Here is a 22,661-nt window from a genome sequence, read left to right on the forward strand (position 1 = left end):
AGTAAATTTTAATATATACCCCCAAAGAAAAAAATCATGAAGCAATAGTTCATATTCACTGATACTATGAAAGCACACATCTGAAAACTTTAGTTTACACAAGCTTTGGCCAAATAAGCACATTAGAATTCTACAACCTTAGATTTGTTAGAGTTGATATCTATATAACTTTCTTACAGAAGAAACGATTCTAAGGTTGTGCATTTCATATTTATACACTATCCTAATTGAAAGTATATATATTTTAGCCTCATGTTAACTTGATGTCAAAATAGTTCAAGGAAACTTTCTGTTTGGAAGCAAGTCATGTTATCTGTAGACCAAGTCAACAACTAAACAAGGGAGGAGGAAGGGCACCTGGGTGGCTCAGTGGTTGAGTGTCTGCCTTTGGCTCAGGGCGATCCCAGGGTCCTGGGATGAGTCCCAGCATCAGGCTCTCTGCAGGGAGCCTGCTTCTCCTTCTGCCTCTCATGAATAAATAAATAAAACCTTTAAAAAAAGGGGGGGGGGGGAGGAGGGACATACTCTAAGTCAGGAAGTGGCTGATCAAAGTCATGAAATTCTTCAGGTAAGGTAATAGCATTGTAAGCAGCTTCTCGATTTTCCTCAGGCAGGTCAACAACACCTGGAAAAGAAATGGTAAACTTCAAGGCCCGGTTATACCACAAATTATCTAAAGATCAAAGGAAGATAAAGTCAGTATAATTTCCTAAGGTTATAGTCTAGAAAGATCGTTAGCCTATGCAAAGTACCACCAAGGCACAATACTTTTATTTTTCTATAATAAGCCAAACTATTTGCTTTCCAAAAGCAAAGTCAAGGCACTACCTATGCATTAAGGTGATATCCTTAAAAGGACTAAGTGTTAATAACAGTTTTCTCAACAAGAAATTTGTGAGGAATAACTGCAAAGGAGCACCTTAACTGTTGAGGAATTGACTATTTTAGGCTAAGTATGATTATAGTGTTTTAATTTTTTTCTATATTCTTCAAGTGGTCTAAACTAAAAATGCATTGCTTTAAAAGATAAAATTAAACAAAAAGCATGATTATTTAAGCAAAATACAATTAGTATCCACCATGTTAGAAATCATTCAAGTATCATAGGCTCTGCCTAAACATCTTTGGTTTTTAGATTTTTATATAAATTCCAGTTAGTGAACACATAGTGTAATATTAGTTTCAGGAGAATTTAGTGATTCATCACCTATATATAACACTTATATCTAACAAGTGTCCTCCGTAATACCAACCTCCCATTTAGCCCTCCCCCTCACACCCACCTCCCATCCAGGAAGCCTGTTTTCTATAGCTGAGTTTCTTATGGTTTGCATTCTCCTCTTTTTTTTACCTTTCCCCTTTCTTCAGCTGTTTTATTTCTTGAATTCCACATAAGTGAAATCATGGTATTTGCCTTTTCCTGACTTATTTCGCTTAGCATAAGCTAGCTAACACTCTAGCTCCATCCAGATCATTGCAAATGGCAAGATTTCATTCTTTTTGATGGCTGAAGAGTATTTCGTTGTGCACGTATACACACACACACCCACTTCTTTATCCATTCATCAGTCAACGGACATCTGGGCTCTCTTTCCATGTTTGGCTATTGTAGATAATGCTGCTAAAACACCGGGGTGCATCGAGCCCTTTAAATTAGTATTCTTGTATTCTTTAGGTAAATAGCAAGTCGTACAATTGCTGGATCATAAGATAGTTCTATTTTTAACTTTTTGAGGAACCTCCATATTGTTTTTCAGAATGGCTACACCAGTTTGCATTCCTACCAACAGTGCAAGAGGGTTCACCTTTCTCTGCATCCTTGTCAGTATCTGTTGTTTCCCATACTGTTGATTTTAGCCATTCTGACAGATGTGATGTGATATCTCATTGTAGTTTTGATCTGTATTTCCCTGATGAGTGATATTAAGCTTCTTTTCATGTGTCTCCTTAGCCATCTGTATGAATACCTTACTTTTAAACAAAAATTAGATCTAAAAAACTTCACTATTCATATATTAAAATAAAGTGCTAACATATAACCTCAGCAGAAACTACTGTGTAAGGCCATCTCTCTTATGCTTTATTTTAATTACATTAAAATGTCATCAGTGCTTTAAAAAATTGTAAGACAATACATGAATTCAGATAAATGCCCTAGTTATCATCTATGGAGATGGAAATTTGGTTGTTAAAGTCTAGTTTTAGAACCAATCATTAGATAAAACATAAAAAACTACAGAGAACATTTAATAAAAGCCTCAAGTTAAAAGTGAATTTTAAGAATATGCTAAAATTATTCAAGAAAAACACTTTTAAATCCTAAGATTTTCTTTTCTGAGCTATATTTTTTTAAAAAAATCATGTAACAATTAGCTTTCAACATTTTTCCTGTCTATTTATTATTATTTATAAGCTTTCAACATTTTAACTCTTAGTTCTACAAAAGCTGATGAAAAAAGGTTAAAAAGAAGAGTGATTGTTATAATTCCAAATGCATGAGACATGGATTTCTTCCCTTGAACTGCTGCTTCTCCAAGTGTTGCCCTATTTTTGAAGGGTTCCTTGTACTACAATTAAAACAAGTGTATGTTTTGCAGTTTTTCACACTACAGAACTTCCAAGGTTTAAAAAAAAAAAAAAAAAAAGTCAACAATACCTGGCCGAAAAGCCATCTTTATCTTAATGAATGCTTCATTACAGTCTGCAAGGAGGTATTTGGCTTTTCTGTGATAGATTCGAACTACTCCCAGTAAGAGATGTCCTGATGTTCGTAGTGCCATCTTCACCTATGAATAAAACATGAATATTAATCTAATTTATAAAGTTAATATTTTGGTTTTAGAGATAATCATACTGTGAAGCTTGTATTTTGTGCAATTTATAGGCGGCTTTTATCTCTTTATACTTTTGATCATTTATTTGAAGTTATCTTATAGGATGGAATACTTCTAAACTCGTTTTATGAGGCCAGCATCACCTTAATTCCAAAACCAGACAAAGACCCCACCAAAAAGGAGAATTACAGATCAATATCCCTGATGAACACGGATGCAAAAATTCTCAGCAAGATACTAGCCAACAGAATCCAACAGTACATTACAAAGATTATTCACCATGACCAAGTGGGATTTATCTCTGGGATGCATGGGGAGTTCAACATTCGTAAAACAATCAACGTGATAGATCATATCAACAAGAGAAAAAACAAGAACCATATGATCCTCTCAGTAGATGCAGAGAAAGCATTTGACAAAATACAGCATCCATTCCTGATCAAAACTCTTCAGAGTATAGGGAGAGAGAGAACATTCCTCAGCATCTTAAAAGCCATCTATGTAAAGCTCAAAGCAAGTATCATTATCAATGGGGCAACACTGGGAGCCTTTCCCATAAGATCAGGAACACGACACGAACGTCCACTCTTACTAATGCTATTCAACATAGTACTAGAAGTCCTAGCCTCAGCAATCAGGCAACAAAAAGAAATGAAAGGCATTCAAATTGGCAAAGAAGTCAAACTCTCCCTCTTTGCAGAAGACATGATACTGTACATAGAAAACCTCAAGATTGCTAGAAGTCATACAGCAATTCGGCAGAGTGGAAGGACACAAAATCAATGCCCAGAAATCAGTGGCATTTCTATACACTAACAATGAGACTGAAGAAAGAGAAATTAAGGAATCAATCCCATTTACAATTGCACCCAAAAGCATAAGATACCTAGGAATAAGCCTCACCAAAGAGGTAAAGGATCTATACCCTAAAAACTACAGAACACTTCTGAAAGAAATTGAGGAAGACACAAAGAGATGGAAAAATATTCCATGCTCATGGATTGGAAGAGTTAATATTGTGAAAATGTCAATGCTACCCAGGGCAATTTACACGTTTAATGCAATCCCTATCAAAATACCATGGACTTTCTTCAGAGAGTTGGAACAAATCATCTTAAGATTTGTGTGGAATCAGCAAAGACCCCAAATAGCCAGGGGAATATTGAAAAAGAAAACCAGAGCCGGGGGCATCACAATGCCAGATTTCAGGTGGTACTACAAAGCTGTGGTCATCAAGACAGTGTGGTACTGGCACAAAAACAGACACATAGATCAATGGAACAGAATAGAGAACCCAGAAATGGGCCCTCAACTCTGTGGTCAACTAATATTTGACAAAGCAGGAAAGAATATCCACTGCAAAAAGTACAGTCTCTTCAATAAATGGTGCTGGGAACATTGGACAGCCACGTGCAGAAGAATGAAACATGGCCATTCTCTTACACCATACACAAAGATAAACTCAAATGGATGAAAGATCTAAATGTGAGACAAGAATCCATCAAAATCCTAGAGAACACAGGCAACACCCTTTTTGAACTTGGCCACAGCAACTTCTTGCAAGATACATCTTTGAAGGCAAGGGAAACAAAAGCAAAAATGAACTATTGGGGCTTCATCAAGATAAAAAACTTTTGCACAGCAAAAGAAACAGTCAACAAAACTAAGACAACCTACAGAATGGGAGAAGGTATTTGCAAATGACGTATCAGATAAAGGGCTAGTATCCAAGATCTATAAAGAACTTATGAGGGATCCCTGGGTGGCGCAGCGGTTTGGCGCCTGCTTTTGGCCCAGGGCGTGATCCTGGAGACCCGGGATCGAATCCCACGTCGGGCTCCCTGCATGGAGCCTGCTTCTCCCTCTGCCTGTGTCTCTGCCTCTCTCTCTCTCTGTGACTATCATAAATAAATAAATAAAATCTTAAAAAAAAAAAAAAAAAAAAGAACTTATGAAACCCAACAGCAAAGAAACAAACAATCCAATCATGAAATGGGAAAAGACATGAACAGAAATTTCACCAAGGAAGACACAGACATGGCCAACAAGCACATGAGAAAATGCTCCACATCACAGGCCATCAGGGAAATACAAATCAAAACCACAATGAGATACCACCTCACACCAGTGAGAATGGGGAGAATTAACAAGACAGGAAACAACAAATGTTGGAGAGGATGTGGAGAAAAGGGAACCCTCTTGCACTGTTGGTGGGAATGTGAACTGGTACAGCCACTCTGGAAAACTGTGTGGAGGTTCCTCAAAGAGTTAAAAAATAGAACTGTCCTACGACCTAGCAATTGCACTGCTGGGGATTTACCTCAAAGATACAGATGCAGTGAAATGCCAGGACACCTGCACCCCGATGTTTATAGCAGCAATGTCCACAAGAGCCAAACTATGGAAGGAGCCTTGGTATCCATCAAAAGATGAATGGATAAAAGAAGCTGTGGTCTATGTATACAATGGAATATTACTCAGCCATTAGAAACGACAAATACCCACCATTTGCTTCACCATGGATAGAACTGGAGGGTATCATGCTGAGTGAAGTAAGTCAACTAGAGAAGGACAAACATTATATGGTTTCATTCATTCAGGGAATATAAAAAATAGTCAAAGGGTTTAAAGGGAAAAGGAGAGTAAATGAGTGGGAGATATCAGAGAGGGAGACAGAACATGACATACTCTTACCTCTGGGAAACCAACAAGGGGTAGTAGAAGGGGCGGCGGGCAGGGGGATGGGGTGACTGGGTGATGGGCACTGAGGGGGGCACTTGACGGGATGAGCAATGGGTGTTATATGTTGGCAAATCAAACTCCAATTAAAAAAATACAAAAAAAAAATGAAGTTACCTTATAATCACTTCTATTTTACTTTATTTATGCCTTTACCTGTAGTAAATCCTGAGTAGTCACAAAGAACAGATTGTCAGTAATTCATCAGTTAACACAGATAAGAAGGCAGCTATGAAGCAGGTACTAAGGCATTCCAGAAATTGTTGTCATAAGTACTTTAAGGAATATGGAGCATTTTTGGTTGCCTAATCCAGAGCCATTGCTCTTTGCTGGCTAAGTGAACTCTGATTTTGTTTGAGAAGTGACTGTCCCCAGCCTTGAAGAGCTGTCTCATTCTTCCTTACTAATGCTTCTTGAATGGGCATATAACCCAGCTCAACCAACAAAAAAGAAGCATGAAGTAGGTCAGTTCTGAGAATGATGTTCCCAGTACAAGGAGAATGTCTGCCTCTTTCTTCTCCCTTCTTGTGTTGTGTGCAGGTTGGGGTTTGGAGCTGCTTGTAGTCACAGGCCGTGAGTGTAAGGACAAGAAGCCAACACAAGATTGAGGAGTCCTGGGGTGCCTAGGTGGGTCAGCTGGTTGAGCATTCTAATTCTTGGTTTCAGCTCAGATCATGATCCCAGGGCTGTGAGATCAAGCCCTGTGGGAAGGCTCCATGCTCAGTGCAAAGCTGGCTTAGGACTCTCTTTCCCTCTTCCTCTACCCCCACCCTCTCTCTAAAAATAATTAAATCTTAAAAAACAAAAACAAAAAAAACAGTGAGTCCTTAGATGAATGACACCATCGAACTGCTCAACTAATCCTAAATCTTCCTTTTTTCTAAACTTCTGGTTAAGTAAGACTGTTAATTTTCCATTAAGCCATTTTTCACTTAGTTTTATCAGCTGACTGGAAGGCAAACTAACTGATCAAGGATAATCATCTTTCTTCACAACAAAATATACTCCCTCATCCTGTTTTTTTTTTCAAGGTAGATCTCAATCAACGCTTATATGGGATCTAGTGTGTTATGAGTGTCGGTGTTGTAAGGAACACAGGTTATAATATATCCAGAGAAAACTCTACAGAGGTTACCTATGGCTGTTCCAACAGAGGGTTGGGGTTAGGAGGGGCAGAAGGCACAGAGTTGCAACTGAGCTATATGTCTGACACTTGTTCTAAACAACTAACCCAACATTCATCCCTAATGAGAACCACACAGCAAGAGCAAACCTTAGAAATATTCAGGTCAGTTTACTCTGTGGAAATATCTTTATAGTCTATCAAAATAAAACAGGATCAATCAAATAACCTACATAGAAATGGTTAAGTTATTCTCTCTCTCACACATTCGTCACAGTTTTTGATATTATTCCTGAACCATATGCCTTGCTTTGTGGCTACTGGTAGACACCTTCATATATAAGATTGTCTTGTACTCTTTTATAGCACCCCTAACAGAGTACGAAGTACTCTGTACATACTATTAAAAAATTTGTCATCCTTTTAAGCCAAATCACCCTCAATATTAATGGGTGTTAAAGATTAGTCACACATACTAATTTCAAAAAAAGAGCTCAACTTCTTTCCATTCATTTAACTCAGTAAGCCTATCTATAAAAAGTAGAAAATATCATATTCTCATACAATTCAACCAGCAGAGCAAACTGGCACTATCTCCCCACAGAGCCAAATTATAATGCATATCAGAAATCTCTATTATCACACCTGGCCCAACAATTATATTCCTAAACATTAACATTAAGGAAAAACTTACAGATATGAACAAAAGACCACTGAACACGAAGCTTCTCTATGTAATACTGGTTTTGACATATTCTAACATCACATAAAAATTAACTTGGAGTCAAAAAAAAAAAAAAAGACACAGATGTGAACAAAAGATTTTGCAAGCAGTGTTTGTTTATTCAATAGTTTAAAAAAAAATGAAAGAGGAAAATAAACCTGTAGTCCTACTACCTAGAGAAATCTTTGGATAATTTAATGGTTGCACTGTACAAGACCAGAGGAATTAAAATTCAAGAAATTAGGAAAAAATATAGACTACCCAAAAAAGAGACTGGTAAAATAAATCATGTACAATCACAACAATGAATTAGAGGTCCATAATCCTTTAACTTAAATCCTAGGGGCCAAATATGTTTTGGAATTCAGAGGTTTTTTTGATCATAAAGATAATGCAGAGCATGAGATACATATAAAGATATTCCCAGCAACATCTATTTAGAGCACTTTCCAATAATCCTACATGTTAGGGATTCTACACTGAATATATGAATACACAAGTGGCTTCACTTCAATTTCTGTCAAGTCTGTTCCCATTTTTTTGTATTTAAATTCTGTGGATAAGAGGCTGTAACAGTGTATAATGCAACATTAAAAATGATAAAGCTATGAACAGAGCTTTTTCTGAATGCAGCCTATGTTACAAAACATGTAATAAAGCTGTGTATACATACAGTAAGGTGAAAAACTGTGTAAAGAACATGCGCACATTTTAGAAGGCATACCAAAACACTAAAAGGTTTCTCTACATGGTAAGACTAAAGATCACCTATTTTTCTGCTTGTAAAGTTTTCATTTTAATATTGTCTGAGATATAACATGACAGAAATGTCCTTTATAGCAATAAACTCCACCTACTATAGTTCTAAAACCAGCCTAAATTCCATAGACAGATGGAAGCTTTATAATTAGCTAATTACAAATACAAATTTTCACGTTTTCACCTGTAACTTCTTTTCCCACACTATTTTTCTAAATAAGTCTTTTCTATATCCCAGCTTTATTCCTTTGAGATCCTCCTGCTCTTTCAGCAATAAAGAACTACTCTTATTTAACATGTTATGGCAGCCAGCACCATCCAAACTGCCAGTTCTAAGAGTAGCTCCCAACGCTGGTCCAGACAGCTGTGATCTGGAATGTTTTCTCAATAGGACAATGGACGCATGTATATGTTAATACAAGGTCCAGGAAAAGACCTTTAAAATAGGCACGATATGCATGTATACATAAAAATCGTATTTAAGGACTTTTCCTCTGAGATCAGTCTGTATATATTTTTTGAAGTCAATATATCTGTTTTTAAATGAAGTGCTAATGATGTCAATAGATTTAATTGTGTCTGCATGTTCTAAAAGTACTTTCTTGGCAACAAAAAAAACACTGGATTATTTCCAGTTACACTATTTGTGAAATTCAAGGGTGAAAACCACTGCTTCACAGAACAGTTCTGGAGGATGTCAATAAAAGATCCTCTCAGCACAGATCAGTCAACAAAGTAGGTAAGGTAAGGATATTCATGAGGCTTCCATTCTAGTGGAAAACAGAGTAATTAACTATTTAGGAAAGAACATAGCAAGTATAAGTTTTGAGACAGGAAGAAGCTGGATATCAAGAAACAGCAAGTAGGCCCATAGAGCTGAGGAGGAACAAGTGTTATGGACACTGTGGGTAAGATAATTAGATCTGATCCCTGTAACATTTCCTAATTAATGGATGGTCTTTTTGATTATTTTGTAAATTCTCAAATTAGTAACATCTATATACATATTTAAGTACAAAAACATCTAGAAAGAAAAATATAAAATATTTGGGTACTGCTTGACGTCATATTTATCTACCATGGAAATAGGCAAAGAAAATATCTGTGCACTCGGAGAACTTTTTAAAGGGAATACTATAAACATTTCTTTGCCTCCAATATACAGAGATGCCAACCTAAAAAGGTGTTTCACAGAAATCTATCTTACATATCAATAAACAATTGACAAGGTGAATAAAAATATCAACATCAATCATACCTTTGGTGAGATGATACTCTCCACACTGCTCTCTAAATTACACTCAAACACATGGGCTTTGGTTAGCTTCTTATCCCAGTGGGCCGCTAGCCAAATTTTGGCCAGAGGCCCTCTCTTACTGAGGACAAAATGTGCGTAGAACATTGTTCCGGCTGATTATGAAACAGGAGGAAAACTGAAAAGGAAAAAAAGTTAATATAAACACCATATGAAAACAAAGACTTATCAATACATATAAGAAATCTGAAAATAAAATAGTTTCCAATTCTTTTTAATATGAGAACTATGAAAGGTTTGAGTTAGGTACAATACTCATTTAAAAAAACCACCTATTGGGGATCCCTGGGTGGCTCAGCAGTTCAGCACCTGCCTTTGGCCCAGGGTGTGATCCTGGGGTCCCGGGATCGAGTCCTGCGTCAGGCTCCCGGCATGGAGCCTGCTTCTCCTTCTGCCTGTGTCTCTGCCTCTCTCTCTCTCTCTCATGAACAAATAAATACAATCTTAAAAAACAAAAACAAAAACAAAAAACCACCTATTGCTTAGTTTTGAGAGGGCAAGAACCCAAAAAAATTAAGAGCTGAAGGGGGAAAGGAACAAAAGAGTCAAATCACTTTCATACTCCAAACAAAAGTACCAGTTTTTTTTTTTTAAGTTGTCACCAAAGAAACTCTTGTTCATTTTGAAGTTCTATCAAATGTGCATATTTCATCCTGTCCTGATTACTGACTGTGGAGTCTGCCTCTGTCCAAAAGCTACATAAATATATTCTTTATGGCAAGAAAAGTATGTCCAAGAAGAAAAAACATTCAGGCACAGATATTAATCAATACCCAAATTTCTATTTTTAGAACCTCATTAATAATTGATACTCCACTAGATTGATATAATAACTGCTACCTCATAACAAGCACTGTGATATAATAAATATTTCATACTGTAGGTACCAAATAAAGATAAGCAGGTGGGTTGGTCCCATTTTACAGGTGAGTAGTTTAGAAAAGCTGAGGCTTAAAAACTATTATGTATATGGTTTTACCAACTCAGGAAGTTAAAAGCACATGCCCAGTTATAACTAAAACACTAAATTCAGAAAAATGATAGTGTAACACTTATCTTACGACTGAATTAGTCTTAGTAGAAAAGCAGGGGTTATTCATATTTTTCTTTCAGCAAGCTATGTATTAATACATATAATAATAATAATAAGAAGAAGAAGAAGAAGAAGAATAAAAGGCAGCCTAAAAACTCCAGCTTGGAGAGTATACTAACTGTGCATGTTTCCTAGATTTCTTGTGTTGATAGTTCCCTTATCTTCCCTCTTTCACAGAAGACTTAAAAAGTCTATTTTGCCAGATAAATTTCTTTCTAAGATGCCCCATCACTGGAATAAGATGTAACGTTTTTACAGAAATAAACTAAGGAACACCAGTAGCACATGAAAAGTACTCAAACATTTTTAAAACATCTTTGATCTGGAAATAATTATAGATTCACAGGAGTCCCAGAAATAGTACAGAGAGGTCCCATTTACTCTTTAACCAGTTTGCCCCATGATGACATTTTACATATATAGTGCCAAACCAGGGCAGTGACAATGGTGCAATGTGTATGTATAATTCTGTCATTTTATCACATGTGCAGATTTATGTAACCTCCACTGTGAGAATAAAATGCAAAATTAGTTCATTAACACAAAACTCTCCCTCCTTTCCTATCCTTTTTGTCACACCCATTCCTTCCTCTCTACCATTCTTAAGCCCCAACCACCACTCTGTTCTTCATATAATTTTGTCACTTTGAGAACATTATATAAATGGAATCACACAGCATATGACCTTTTGGATTCTGCTGACACTCTTTGAGATCCACCCAAGTCGTTGCATTTATTAACAGTATATATGTTCCTTTTTATCACTGAGTAGCACTGCATGAAATGGATATCCCACTATTTGCTTTGTCAATCACCTACTGAAGGATATTTGGTTGTTTCCAGTTGGAGGTTATCTAAAATAAAGCAGCTATAAATATCTATGTATGCAGACTTAGGTGAAGTTTTCATTTCTCTGGGACAAATGTCCTGACGTATGACTGCTGGGTAGCACAGTAAGTGTATGTTTAGTTTTAAAAGAAACTTTAACATTACATCTATCAAAATCCTAGTGAGTTTTCTTTATAGCCACTGACAATTTCATAAAATTTATATGGAAAGGCAAAGGAATGAGAATAGCTAAAACTATTTCTTTTTAAAAAATCACAGAGGGATGAACTTGTCTAACTAATTTCAAGATTTACATAGTTACAAAAGTCAACATTGTTTGGCAGAGAGAAAAACACAGAGATCAATAAAACAGGACAGAGAACCCAGAAATCTACATAAATAAGTCCAACTGATTTTTCACAAAGATGAAGCAGCTTGACAAAGAGGAAAAGATAGTCTTTTAAACAAATGGTGCTTGGGTGGGGCACCTGGGTGGCTCAGTGGTTGAGCATCTGTCTGCCTTTGGCTCAGGTGGTAATCCCATGATCCTGGGATCGAGTCTCTCACATCAGGCTCCCTATAGCAAGCCTGCCTCTCCCTCTGCCTATGTCTCTGCCTCTGTCTCTGTTTATGGGGGGAAAAAAAAAAAAAAAAAAGTGCTTGGCTGAGTGGATAACATCCACGGGGGGAGGGGAGAGGGGGGGAACCTTGATTCAAACCTCACACATTATATAAAAGTAGTTCAAAATAAATAAATAAATAAATCCCAAACTTTCTTTTTTAAATTACAGACTTAAATGTAAAAGTATAAAAGTTTTAGAAAAAAACAGACAAAAAACCCTTTGGTACCTAAAGCTTAGTAAGAGTTTTTAGACAGAACACAAAACCTGTCCCATAAAGCAAAAAAAAAAAAAAAAAACCCAATAAATTGGCCTTTATCAAATTAAGAAATTGTGTTCTATTAAAGAGCTCAGTGAGAATGTAAAAATACATCACAAAATAGGAAAAAAAAATTGAAAATGAAATATCTGACCTGGGTCCAGAATAAAAAACTCTAAAAACTCAAGAAAAAAAAAATCTAATTAGAAAATGGGCAAAAGAAATGCAGAAAAATTTCAAAGAAAAGGACATACCAAAGGCAAATAAGAATGAGAAGATGCTCACCATCACCAGTCATTAAGAGCAAATTTAGACCCATGAGAATTTAAAAAAAATTTAAAAAAAATTGGGATCCCTGGGTGGCGCAGCGGTTTGGCGCCTGCCTTTGGCCCAGGGCGCGATCCTGGAGACCCAGGATCGAATCCCACGTCAGGCTCCCGGTGCATGGAGCCTGCTTCTCCCTCTGCCTGTGTCTCTGCCTCATTCTCTCTCTCTGTGACTATCACAAATAAATAAAAATTTAAAAAAAAAATTTAGACCCATGAGAGATCACTGCACATCTATTGCAGGACCTAAAATAAAAAATAATGGCAACACCGAAGTCCAGGAGGATATACAGAAGCTTTCTCTCTTACAAACTGCTAGTAGGAATATAAAATTTCTTTTGAACTAGCTTAAAAAAAAAAAACCCCAAAGTTAACTCTAATTTTCATGTTTGTAAATTAAAAAGAGACTGTAAATTTTAAAATGAGAATTTTGCTTACTGTACTTTGAAATAAAAACTGTGCCCATTCTTTCCAGTGATGTACAGAATATATTAAACATATTACAGACAAGAGATTTCATGCCTGTCAAAAATGTTTGAAAGGATACAGGGGGGTGGTGCAAAATTCAGTCAGATTTGTCTCCTCTCCATTTTCCATCACTTAATGGCAAAAGGTCCTGAAATTCTCATTTGCTGAACCAGACATTCCAGGAGGATCATTAATATACACTAGGAAAATTGTCTCAAAAAAAAAAAATGGCCTCATCAAATGCACAATGTTGTGAATTTTCTCTCAAATGTAAAGTGAAGAAAAGAACTTAGGAATATGAAACTAGAGGAATTTAGGTCAAACACTCTAAAGTATAAGAATTAAATAATAACACCTCCAGCTTATCTTATAACCTGCTCAGCAGTATTTTATAGTTCAAAATATGCTTCCCATATTCCAAGAGTCTATGTTGCAAAACAGTACTTTTACTTTAAGCTCAAGTGTTAGTGTGAAAATTAAAACACATCTACAGCACTATAAAGTCTACAGGATTTTGTAGAAAGCCAATATGGCAGTGTGTGGTTAGAAATGCAGTCACTGTCATACACAAGAAGTCCCAAATTTCACGGCAGAAGACAGTTGTGTTCCAAATAAAAATCTCCTTAATATTTAGCTTAGAATACTGCCTATCCCTTGACAACTACTAAATAGGTGCTTAATGAATAAAGAAATGTGCTTCTTAAATAAAAGAAATGAGCCACTTAGGTGGCTCAGTCGGTTAAGTGTCTCCCTGCAGCTCTGGATCTTGGGTCTTGGGATGGAGCCCCTCATTACCTTGGGCACCTTGCTAAGTGGGGAGCCCATTTCTCCCCCCCTCTGCTCCCTCAGTTTGTGCTCTCTGTCAAATAAAGAAAGAAAATCCTTAAAAAAAAAAAAAAAAAAAGAGAGATACACAAAGTGATCTCATAATTGGCACATGTAAAATATTCTGGAGATTTTAGAAATTAAAACTGGTGCTTTTCAACAGGTGTCAGTAGCTCATGGCCTGGACTTAAGCTCCTAGTCAGAGTACCATGCCTAAAATATCCCAGCTATGCGGAGGCAGATTCCTAAATAGATGCTTTCTTGGCATGGGATGGGGTAACTAAAGCAGAGTGGTGCTAAAATTATTCTGGGAAACAATTAGCAAGAGGAAATCACCCTAATAACTAAAGGAAGCCTGAAGCACAGTGGTGGATCAACTACTGGCTTATATCTAAATAAGGAGAAAGTATAATCATTGCTTTTAGACAGTTTTTTTTCTTAGTATTACTATACTTTAGCCAATCTTAAAAAAAAAAAAAGGCTGATTAATCTCTGTAGATTTGGAAGATTCTAAAGCTGCTAATTCTTTGCAAAACATCTTAGCATAAAGCCAGCATTTGGTCCCAGAGCATAGTTTAGCAATTTCATGATTTCTCATTTTTTTTTCTAAAGCAGCAAACTTTTTCCAACATATCCTAAAAAGTAATTTTAGTCTAAAGTGAAATGGCAGAAAGATCAATATTTTAGAACATATTTAGGAATGCAAAAAACAGCAATTTCTTTATGATCTTTCAACAAAAGCCAAAGGTAAATGTGTTTACAACATTAGTTATTACATTTCACTCATCTGTTAGAAAGCTGGGTAGGACAATGGTTGTATGTAAATTGGTATGACCTCTTTGAAGGGCAATCTGCCAACACCTTATGAAAATCTCAAACAATCATACTTTTAAACCAGAAACTGCACTTCCAATAATAATGCCATATATACTTGGAGATGTATAATATTAATAAAAACAAAAATCTTAAAAACCTCACTAAGCTCTAAGAATGTTGTGTCCATCCTCTTCAGGACAGTTGTCTGAAAAGTGCTGGCCCATTTTACAGATGGGAAAACAGAGAAAAGGAGAGGACAATGTGCTAAAGTTCACTAGCATTTAATCCAAGTGGGAACTTGAATTTCAGAGCCCACACCTCTAACTGCAACACCGTGTTGCCCTGTCAGCATGAATTCTAATGACAAAATATTAGAAACAACCCTACCTGGTTGCTAATTGGTGACTTTTAACAAAATACGTATAAAAGAATCCCATGCGGCCTTAAACAATGACATATATATATATGTATTAAAAAAAAAAAGAGGGCTCTTTCTATACTATATACTCAATGCATTTGCATAAAATATCTCTGGTGTACAAATGAAAATGAGACACTGACCTTTGGAAGTGGGTCTGCTGGGAAAGTGAGATCTACCTTTTTGTACTGTTTGACTTTAACTTGGAACACACACATATATCACCTATTCAAAGTAAATACTATTATATTGGAAGTCAAGACACAATCCTGCTTTGCTATTAACTAGCAACTTGAGCGCTTACTCTGTGTGGTTCATTCTCACAAACTATAAGCACCTAAAGGTTGAAATTCAGCGATTTACTGACCTTGGAAAATATACCTAACTCAGGTAAGAAAGTAACTATCTCTGGGGGCTTGGGAGAGTGTCGCAGGAACAGAAGTTATTTCCAACCCTGCACACCCTCCCCACCCTTTTGGTACTAACATTCTTTGAACAAGAGTTTTAGGGTCAGGGGTCCGAGATTCAAATTCAGCTCCTTCCTTAGCTGTTCTGTAATGGCTACAAGTTACTTATTATTTGAGTCTTGGGTTTCACACCTGTAAAATGAGGATATTTACCAAACAGGATTACCAGAACGAGGAACAGCAAACTGACACAATCCCATTGTAGTTATAAGTAAACAGCAACTTTGAAATAAATCTCACAGCAGAGCATACACACAAGCCAGTTACGATTATGCTCTAATCACCTGACGTCACGTTTAAACAAACAGAACCTTTATTTCTCAAATATTAGAAATCTCCCTTCTGCGCAAAACTGTAAAAGATACAAGTTCTCAGAATACGTGTCTCAATGAATGGAAATTCATCAGGAAAGAAACCATCAACTTTAAGAATACTTTAAACATATACCACACTTCAAGTGGTAAACCATTCTAGAGCGGGTGTTGCCTTTATAAATAGCAAACACGGTAAATTAGGATACGCTCTACCAATGGAATCCTCCTAACTGTACGAAAAGCATTCCGTCCATTAGTTACGCACCGCTGTCACCTCGACCGTTTACGAACTGCTACATAATGTCATCACTGGATATGGTGTATGTCCTCATCAGTGTCTTTTTAAAAACCATGAGTCGTCTCCAACGTTAAAAAAAAAAAAAAATTAACGACTCTACAACTTAGGAAAGCCTCTCCAACCCATCTGCAAGATTCTGCAGACTCCCATAGCTCCCTGGCATTTACATTCATTTTATGAAAATAACAATTTTTCTCCCCTCCCTGGAATTCAGTGATGATTCTAAACAGCATTATGAGGGCGAATATTATAACTTTCGATTGCACAAGAGAGCCGATAAACACGGGCCTTTACCAAAAAACCCTCAAAAACACGGGGCGCGTTTTTTTTGGACGCTGAAGACAGCCTGACAAATCGGGGCGGCGGGGGGGGTGGGGGGGGGGGCAGGCGAACCCTCCAGCGCCGCCTCCTTTCAAAGCCGAAGGAGGCCGCTAGGTCCGGCAGCACCGCCGACGGCGCCTGGTGGGGCGACGCTCGGCCGCAGCGGACCGTTCGCGAAGCCCTCCTCCCCGAGAAAGAGACATCAAGCATTTGTCAGCAACACACGCCTCCCGAAAGCGTCTCTGTACCAGCATCCAAACACCCAATATCCCTAATCATTAGAAAAGCCGGGAGAAGAGGGGGGGCGGGACGGGAGGACCAATTATGCTAATTCCCTTAGAATCAGAAGCAACTTCCCTTGGTCGGTCGGTTTTCTATAGGTCTGTCCAATATGCAATATTCCCAACGTAAAATTTTTCCTTTAAAAAAAAAGGGGGGGGGGGGGGGGGGGGGGAGGAGAGGCAGCAGCGGCGCCGGGAGAGGGGCCTGCCGCCCGCCGCGGCCCGAGCGCCCGCCAGCAGCGAGGCCCGCACGCCGGCGGCCCCCCGAGCTGCCCCCGAGCTGTCCCCGCGCTGCCCCGCGCCCGCCGCCGCCGCCGCCGCCGCCTCCCGCCCCGCGGCTCCCCCGACAGCCATTTTTACCCGAGTAGGCGGCCCAGCCCCAGAGCGGGCTCGTTCAAACCTCCGCCTCTCCCTCCGCCGCCCAGTTTCCCGAGACGCGGCTCCCCCGGGGCTGGCGGAGTAACGGCTTTGCCGCCCCGGAACCGACCGGGGCCATCTGCCGCCGACCCAGCGATGCTGCGGGCCCGGGCTGCGCGGGTCCCGGCCGAGGGCGGGCCCGGGGCAAGCGGCCTGGGCGGGCGGCGCCGCCGCTCCGGGGCCCGCAGGGTGGCAGCGCGGCCACCGTCCCGGGGCGCGGCCGGGGCTCTCTCCCCCGCCCGCCCCCGCCCCCCGCCCCCGGGTCCCGCTCCCGGGCGGCCGGACGGCAGGGAAGGGGTAGGGGGAGGGAGCCGGAGGGTAAGAGGGGCCGGCCGAGCAGCTTACCTTGCTCTCCGCCGGGTGCAGGGCGGGCTGGGCGGCCTGGGGAGGGGAAAAGGGTCGGGGGAGGGGGCGGGGAAAGGGGGGAGCCCCTGTGAGGTGTAGCTTCGGCGCAGCTCCCGCCGCCGCCGCCGCAGCCACCGCCTCCTTTCCGATTCACTCAAACAAACAAGATGGCTGCCGTTACGCCGCGGCTCTTCCTGCCGCCCAAATCCTCGGTTCAAATCGGCAGGATGTTTACGGTCAAAATGGGACCTATGCGCCTGCGCAGCCAGCCCAAGCCCTAGCAGGAGCGGCGCAGGCGCAGTGACCATTTCCTTTCCTGTAGGCCCCGCCCCCTGGCTGTGCAGCCCGGGAATGAGCAAGCGCAAAGGTGATCCTCTGGCCGGAGGGTCCCGGAGCCTTGCGGACCTGGCAGACGGCGCATGCGCAGTGCACATCTGGCGCCTTACCTTTATTCTTGCGCTGGTTTCAGGGGGAGCTGCTGTCGTGCAGTCTTGTTTGCCTTGGCACGGAAATTCATTTGAATGGTTCCGTAGCGACGAAGGTCACACAAAAGCCGTAAACAAGCTCCATAAAATCTAGGGGTTCGTTGAGTCAACGTGTATTTATAGATGGTCTTCTCCGAACCACATATTGGGATAACTAGGGTCTGGGGCGTAATGATGAATGTGAAGGGCATAGCACCTGCCTCCGTGAAGCCTTCAGTGTAGCGGAATTTTTAGAAATACTTGTGCCAACAATTATAAAGCCAAATGCAGGAGACCCAAAAGTGGGGAGGTTGGGAGTGTGGAGCTGGGATATAGAGGTGGAGGCCCAAGAAGAGAGAACAGCCTGTGCAAAAGTCCCATGGCAGCAGAGATCAAGATAGGGATAGAGGAGGAAAAAGAAAGTCATGTGTCTGGACACTAAGGGAGACTCCTGCATTTTAGAAAGACCATCCGGGCATATTGGAGAGGACTAGAGTAAATGTCCAGGTGTAATTTGTGCTCGTTTGTGGTTTTTTTTTTTTTTTTTTTTAAGGAAATAAAGCCAATAGAGATTCCTTACGAGTTTGTGGTAGAGGGAGTTGCAAAGATGATTCCTCTGGTTTGGGACTTCCTTGCAAGGATTAGATAGACTGGACTGGGGAGCCATACACTGAGGCCGACTAGATGGAGGAAGGTTATATGAAGGTTAGTTTTGTTGTGTTTGTTTGCTGTCTATCCCACCATCAAGTATGTATTCCCAGTGGCCGTCTTAACTGGTCTCTCTACTTTCACTCTTGTCTTCCTTCAGTTCATCAATTCCCTGCAATGCAGCCTAAAGAACCTTTGCAAAAGACGTGTCTGATCACTCCCTTCGTCTTCTAAAAACTCTTCCATAGCTTTTAGGCTATTACCCAGAATACCTGATGTAGCCTCTGCCTCCTGTTCCAGCTGCTTCTGTTGCCTGCTCTTTCTCACCCTACTCCAGTCACTCCACTTTTTAAGTCATCAAATGCACTATGAGCACTCTTGCCTCAAGATTTTGGTACTGGATGTTCCCTGTGCTTAGTACAGTCTTGCATTTCCATTGCCTCCCTTGGTCTAATTCTTAATCTTCCACATCTTAGTTCCACAGTCATTTCCTCAAGTGAGTCTTCCCTGATCCTCGGTATTATTTAGGGTAATGCGATTATTGTAAAATAGATTCCCTCCTCACTCAAAATTTCAGGGCTTTACAAAATGGCCTGCCAGTTACTGCCTGTATGGGGATAGTAATTTCCATGATTTTTGAAAGAATTAAATGAGATCATATATACAAAATACTCAGCCTAATGCTTGGAACTATAATTACTCAGTAAATTGTGGCTACTATTCTTGTTCCTTCTACTTTCTGAGAAATGAAATAGCCAGCAAGGTATGGCAAATATTTATCAGATATTCAACTTTTAAGAACGTTGAAAATACCTGGATACTCTAAATGTCCCGCTTAACTATACTTGTTCTATGCCCATTTTGTAATCCTTATTTGAAAATGTCTCTCTGTCTCCCCTTTTGTTCTCTGTCTCCTTCCCCTCCCTCTCTCCCTCCAGTACTGAATTTCCAAGGTACTATCACTTCTTTTCTCTTGAACTATTTTTATTCTTATCCATTAGATCTCCACCCAAGCCCACCTTCCCTTTTGTGGATTTTTATATAGTTTCTTCACATACAGCCGTAGTCTCCTAAATCTGCTGGATTTGATTCTTCTAAACAAGGTATATGTTCTGTTCTGGCTCAAAGTCTAATCCTATCAACATATTCATTCATCTCCTTGTACTAAAATGTCAAGTTAGCTTTTCTTGTCACAGAAGTTAGCTGCAGTCAACATCTCCTTTGCCTGGAAAAACTTATTTGATTAATCTGCATATGTTAATTTTAATAATAGTGAATTTTTTTGACTGAAACCACGGCAGGACTGATTTATTTATTTATTTTTAAAGATTTTATTTATTCATGAGAGACAGAGAGAGAGAGAGAGAGAGAGACAGGCAGAGGGAGAAGCAGGCTCCATGCAGGGCGGCCGATGTCAGACTTGATCCCGGGACTCCAGGATCACATCCTGAGCCAATGGCAGACGCTAAACCACTGAGCCACCCAGGGATCCCCAGAACTGATTTAAATTACAGCTTCAATCTTCCTTTAGTTGAAAATGGTTGGCTTTTCTTCTCTGATTACTTAGTTGATAATGTGTGTGATGTGGGACAATCACTGAAGAACTGGATGCTGCCACCATCCTGAGTATATTTATGAAAGCAGGTGTGTTCTTTCTTAGTTCACAAAGGCATATATACACAACTGAGACTTAAGGTGAAATAAAAACTGTTACAGAGAAAGATGACCAACTGATAGTAGAGAGCTATTTAAGATTTACATACAATTTTGTAGACCTGTTCCTCTGAATTGCCAAATTTTAAAAGCAGAATTAATTATATATTATTTGTGTGTGGGTATATATATATATAAAGTAGGAGGCATTACATTAAGAGAGAAATAAGGCAAATGGATAAGATTTTCAGGAGTATTTCAATGTTAGTAATGGATGAATATTGAACATTTTGCACCAAAATTTTGTTTTTTTTATTTCTTTGCACCAAAATTTTAAAAATTTTTATTTAAATAAAGAAAAATCAAAGTATAAAATATTTGTTGCATAAGAATTCTAAACCTCTTTACAGAAAATCCAGAAAGAGTGAATAATCTCTTTAAGATTTGGAATTAGGCAGAGAAATGGACAGAAAGCAACTGAAAAAACAATTGTAGATTCTGGCTTTTCTTGCCAACAATATCCTTTTTATCTCTAAAAGAGACTGTAATATTTTGATCAGAAAGGAAATTCACTTTAAGGACAACAATCCTAGTCAAAAATGTTATAATCAGACAAAAAAGTTATGTAAGAAATATATTAAGGACAAAACATTGAAGTATCAATTTTCAATATGCTTAAATATTAAGTAAATGACTGGTAATGGAGTATAAGAAAGGGTTTTATAAGCCATTGAAATGGTAGATCCTGGGGATCCCTGGGTGGCTCAGCAGTTTAGCGCCGCCTTTGGCCCAGGGCGTGATCCTGGGATCCAGTCCCCTGTCGGGCTCCCTGCATGGAGCCTGCTTCTCCCTCTGCCTGTGTCTCTGCCTCTTTCTGTCTCTCTGTTTCTCTTTCTCTCTCTCTGTGTGTGTCTCTCTCTCATGAATAAATAAAATCTTTAAAAAAGAAATGGTAGATCCCATTCAGAGTCACATGCTCAGCTCTGGGCATGTGGGCTTGAGTCAGTGCTCTGGAGAGGAGCTGTAAATATCTCTCCAGGTGGACTAAAGGTCTGCTTAGGCAGAGAGGTGTCAGCAAAGAAGAATCACAAGGGCCCAGTGCAGGCCCAGGGATGCTGCAGGTGTGTGGGCCAGGTGGGACTGTCAGTTTGTCAAGGACTGAGGTTGAGACCAGGAAATGCTGCTGAAGCAGAAGCTGGGTCAGGGTCTCTATGCTAATTACTTAGACTTCTCTCAGAAAATGTCATCATGCTAACTGCATCTCAATGCTGAGAGCAGTTTAAACTCTTTAACTGGGAGGTTTTGTGACTATTTTGATGCATTTCTTCTGTTTTCAAGCCCATCATCTCTTCTTCTGTGCATTCTGCTGCACCTTTGAGAATAGTGGGTGTTTATCCCAAAGCAGATGGATAGTGTTTCCTCTGAACCCCTCTGGTCATTGCAGAATGCAGGCATTTTTGTTGTTGTAACACGATATATTTTGTTCCTTTCAGAATGGCTTACTAAAAAGAGTAGGGCAATTTGGAAGAAAATGAGGTTGGGTAGATCTCTTAAATCCTATACGACAAATATGGTAACACCTTGATGAAAAATCCTTGCAAACTTAAAACAGACATGTTAAATTACCATTAATCAGGAAGTCATACAGTAAATATGGTACTTTTCCTACAAAGAAGGGGAGGGTGACTTGTTGGAAGAGGTGTGAGGGAAGGTAGAAGCTGCTGTGTTATGAGACAGGGGCGCAGAGATAAAGGAAACTCTAACAGTACGTGCTTCAGAGACACAGCTTGTGGCTAAGCTGAGCCAAGGGCTGACTCCAAGTGAATGGGCATCATGTACAGTTCCATGACCTCCGTGGGCTCAGCTCAGTTAATGTGCTTTGCTTTAACTTGTTGGAGGCAAAAAGTTAATATGTCAGGGGAAAAGAATCAGACCTGAAGTAATGCAGTGTCCATTTGGAAATTATTTGGAAATTTGGAAATTATTTCCCTATCCGCTAATCTTATGTGGGAATTAATTGAAAAATAACAGACTGAAATTCTTTCCCTAAGACTAAAGGCAAACTTTTTTTTAAAAAAGATTTTATTTATTCATGAGAGACACAGAGAGAGAGAGAGACAGAGATATAGGCAAAGGCAGAAGCAGGCTCCCTGTGTGGAGCCGGACGTGGGACCGGAAATCAGGACCCCGGGATCACGACCTGAACCAAAGCAGACACTTAACCGCTGAGCCATGCAGGAGCCCCAAAGGCAATTTATTATTTATTCATTTATAATTTATTTATTTATTTATAATTTATTATCAGT

The 22,661-nt window shown here is 39.4% G+C and overlaps 1 protein-coding gene across 3 annotated transcripts in view; it reads right to left on the reverse strand.

Moving 5' to 3' along the window:
• RAD21 (RAD21 cohesin complex component) overlaps positions 1-17,791 on the reverse strand; it is a 30,602-nt gene extending 12,811 nt beyond the window's left edge. Inside the window, exons 1-4 of one of the 3 annotated variants that reach the window (XM_038555379.1) lie at positions 17,591-17,791; positions 9,438-9,612; positions 2,657-2,786; positions 526-625 (exon numbers count right to left, since the gene is read on the reverse strand). In XM_038555379.1, coding sequence (XP_038411307.1) covers positions 526-625; positions 2,657-2,786; positions 9,438-9,581 — 374 coding nt within the window. In that variant the 5' untranslated portion in view covers positions 9,582-9,612; positions 17,591-17,791. Of the gene's footprint in view, positions 1-525; positions 626-2,656; positions 2,787-9,437; positions 9,613-15,746; positions 15,854-17,188; positions 17,324-17,590 lie in introns of those variants that run through there. The other 2 variants (XM_038555381.1, XM_038555380.1) reach the window with 2 other exon arrangements.
• Between the last annotated feature and the right edge of the window lie 4,870 nt (positions 17,792-22,661).

The sequence above is a fragment of the Canis lupus genome, chromosome 13 (assembly GCF_011100685.1).
Source record: "Canis lupus familiaris isolate Mischka breed German Shepherd chromosome 13, alternate assembly UU_Cfam_GSD_1.0, whole genome shotgun sequence".
NCBI lineage: Eukaryota > Metazoa > Chordata > Mammalia > Carnivora > Canidae > Canis > Canis lupus.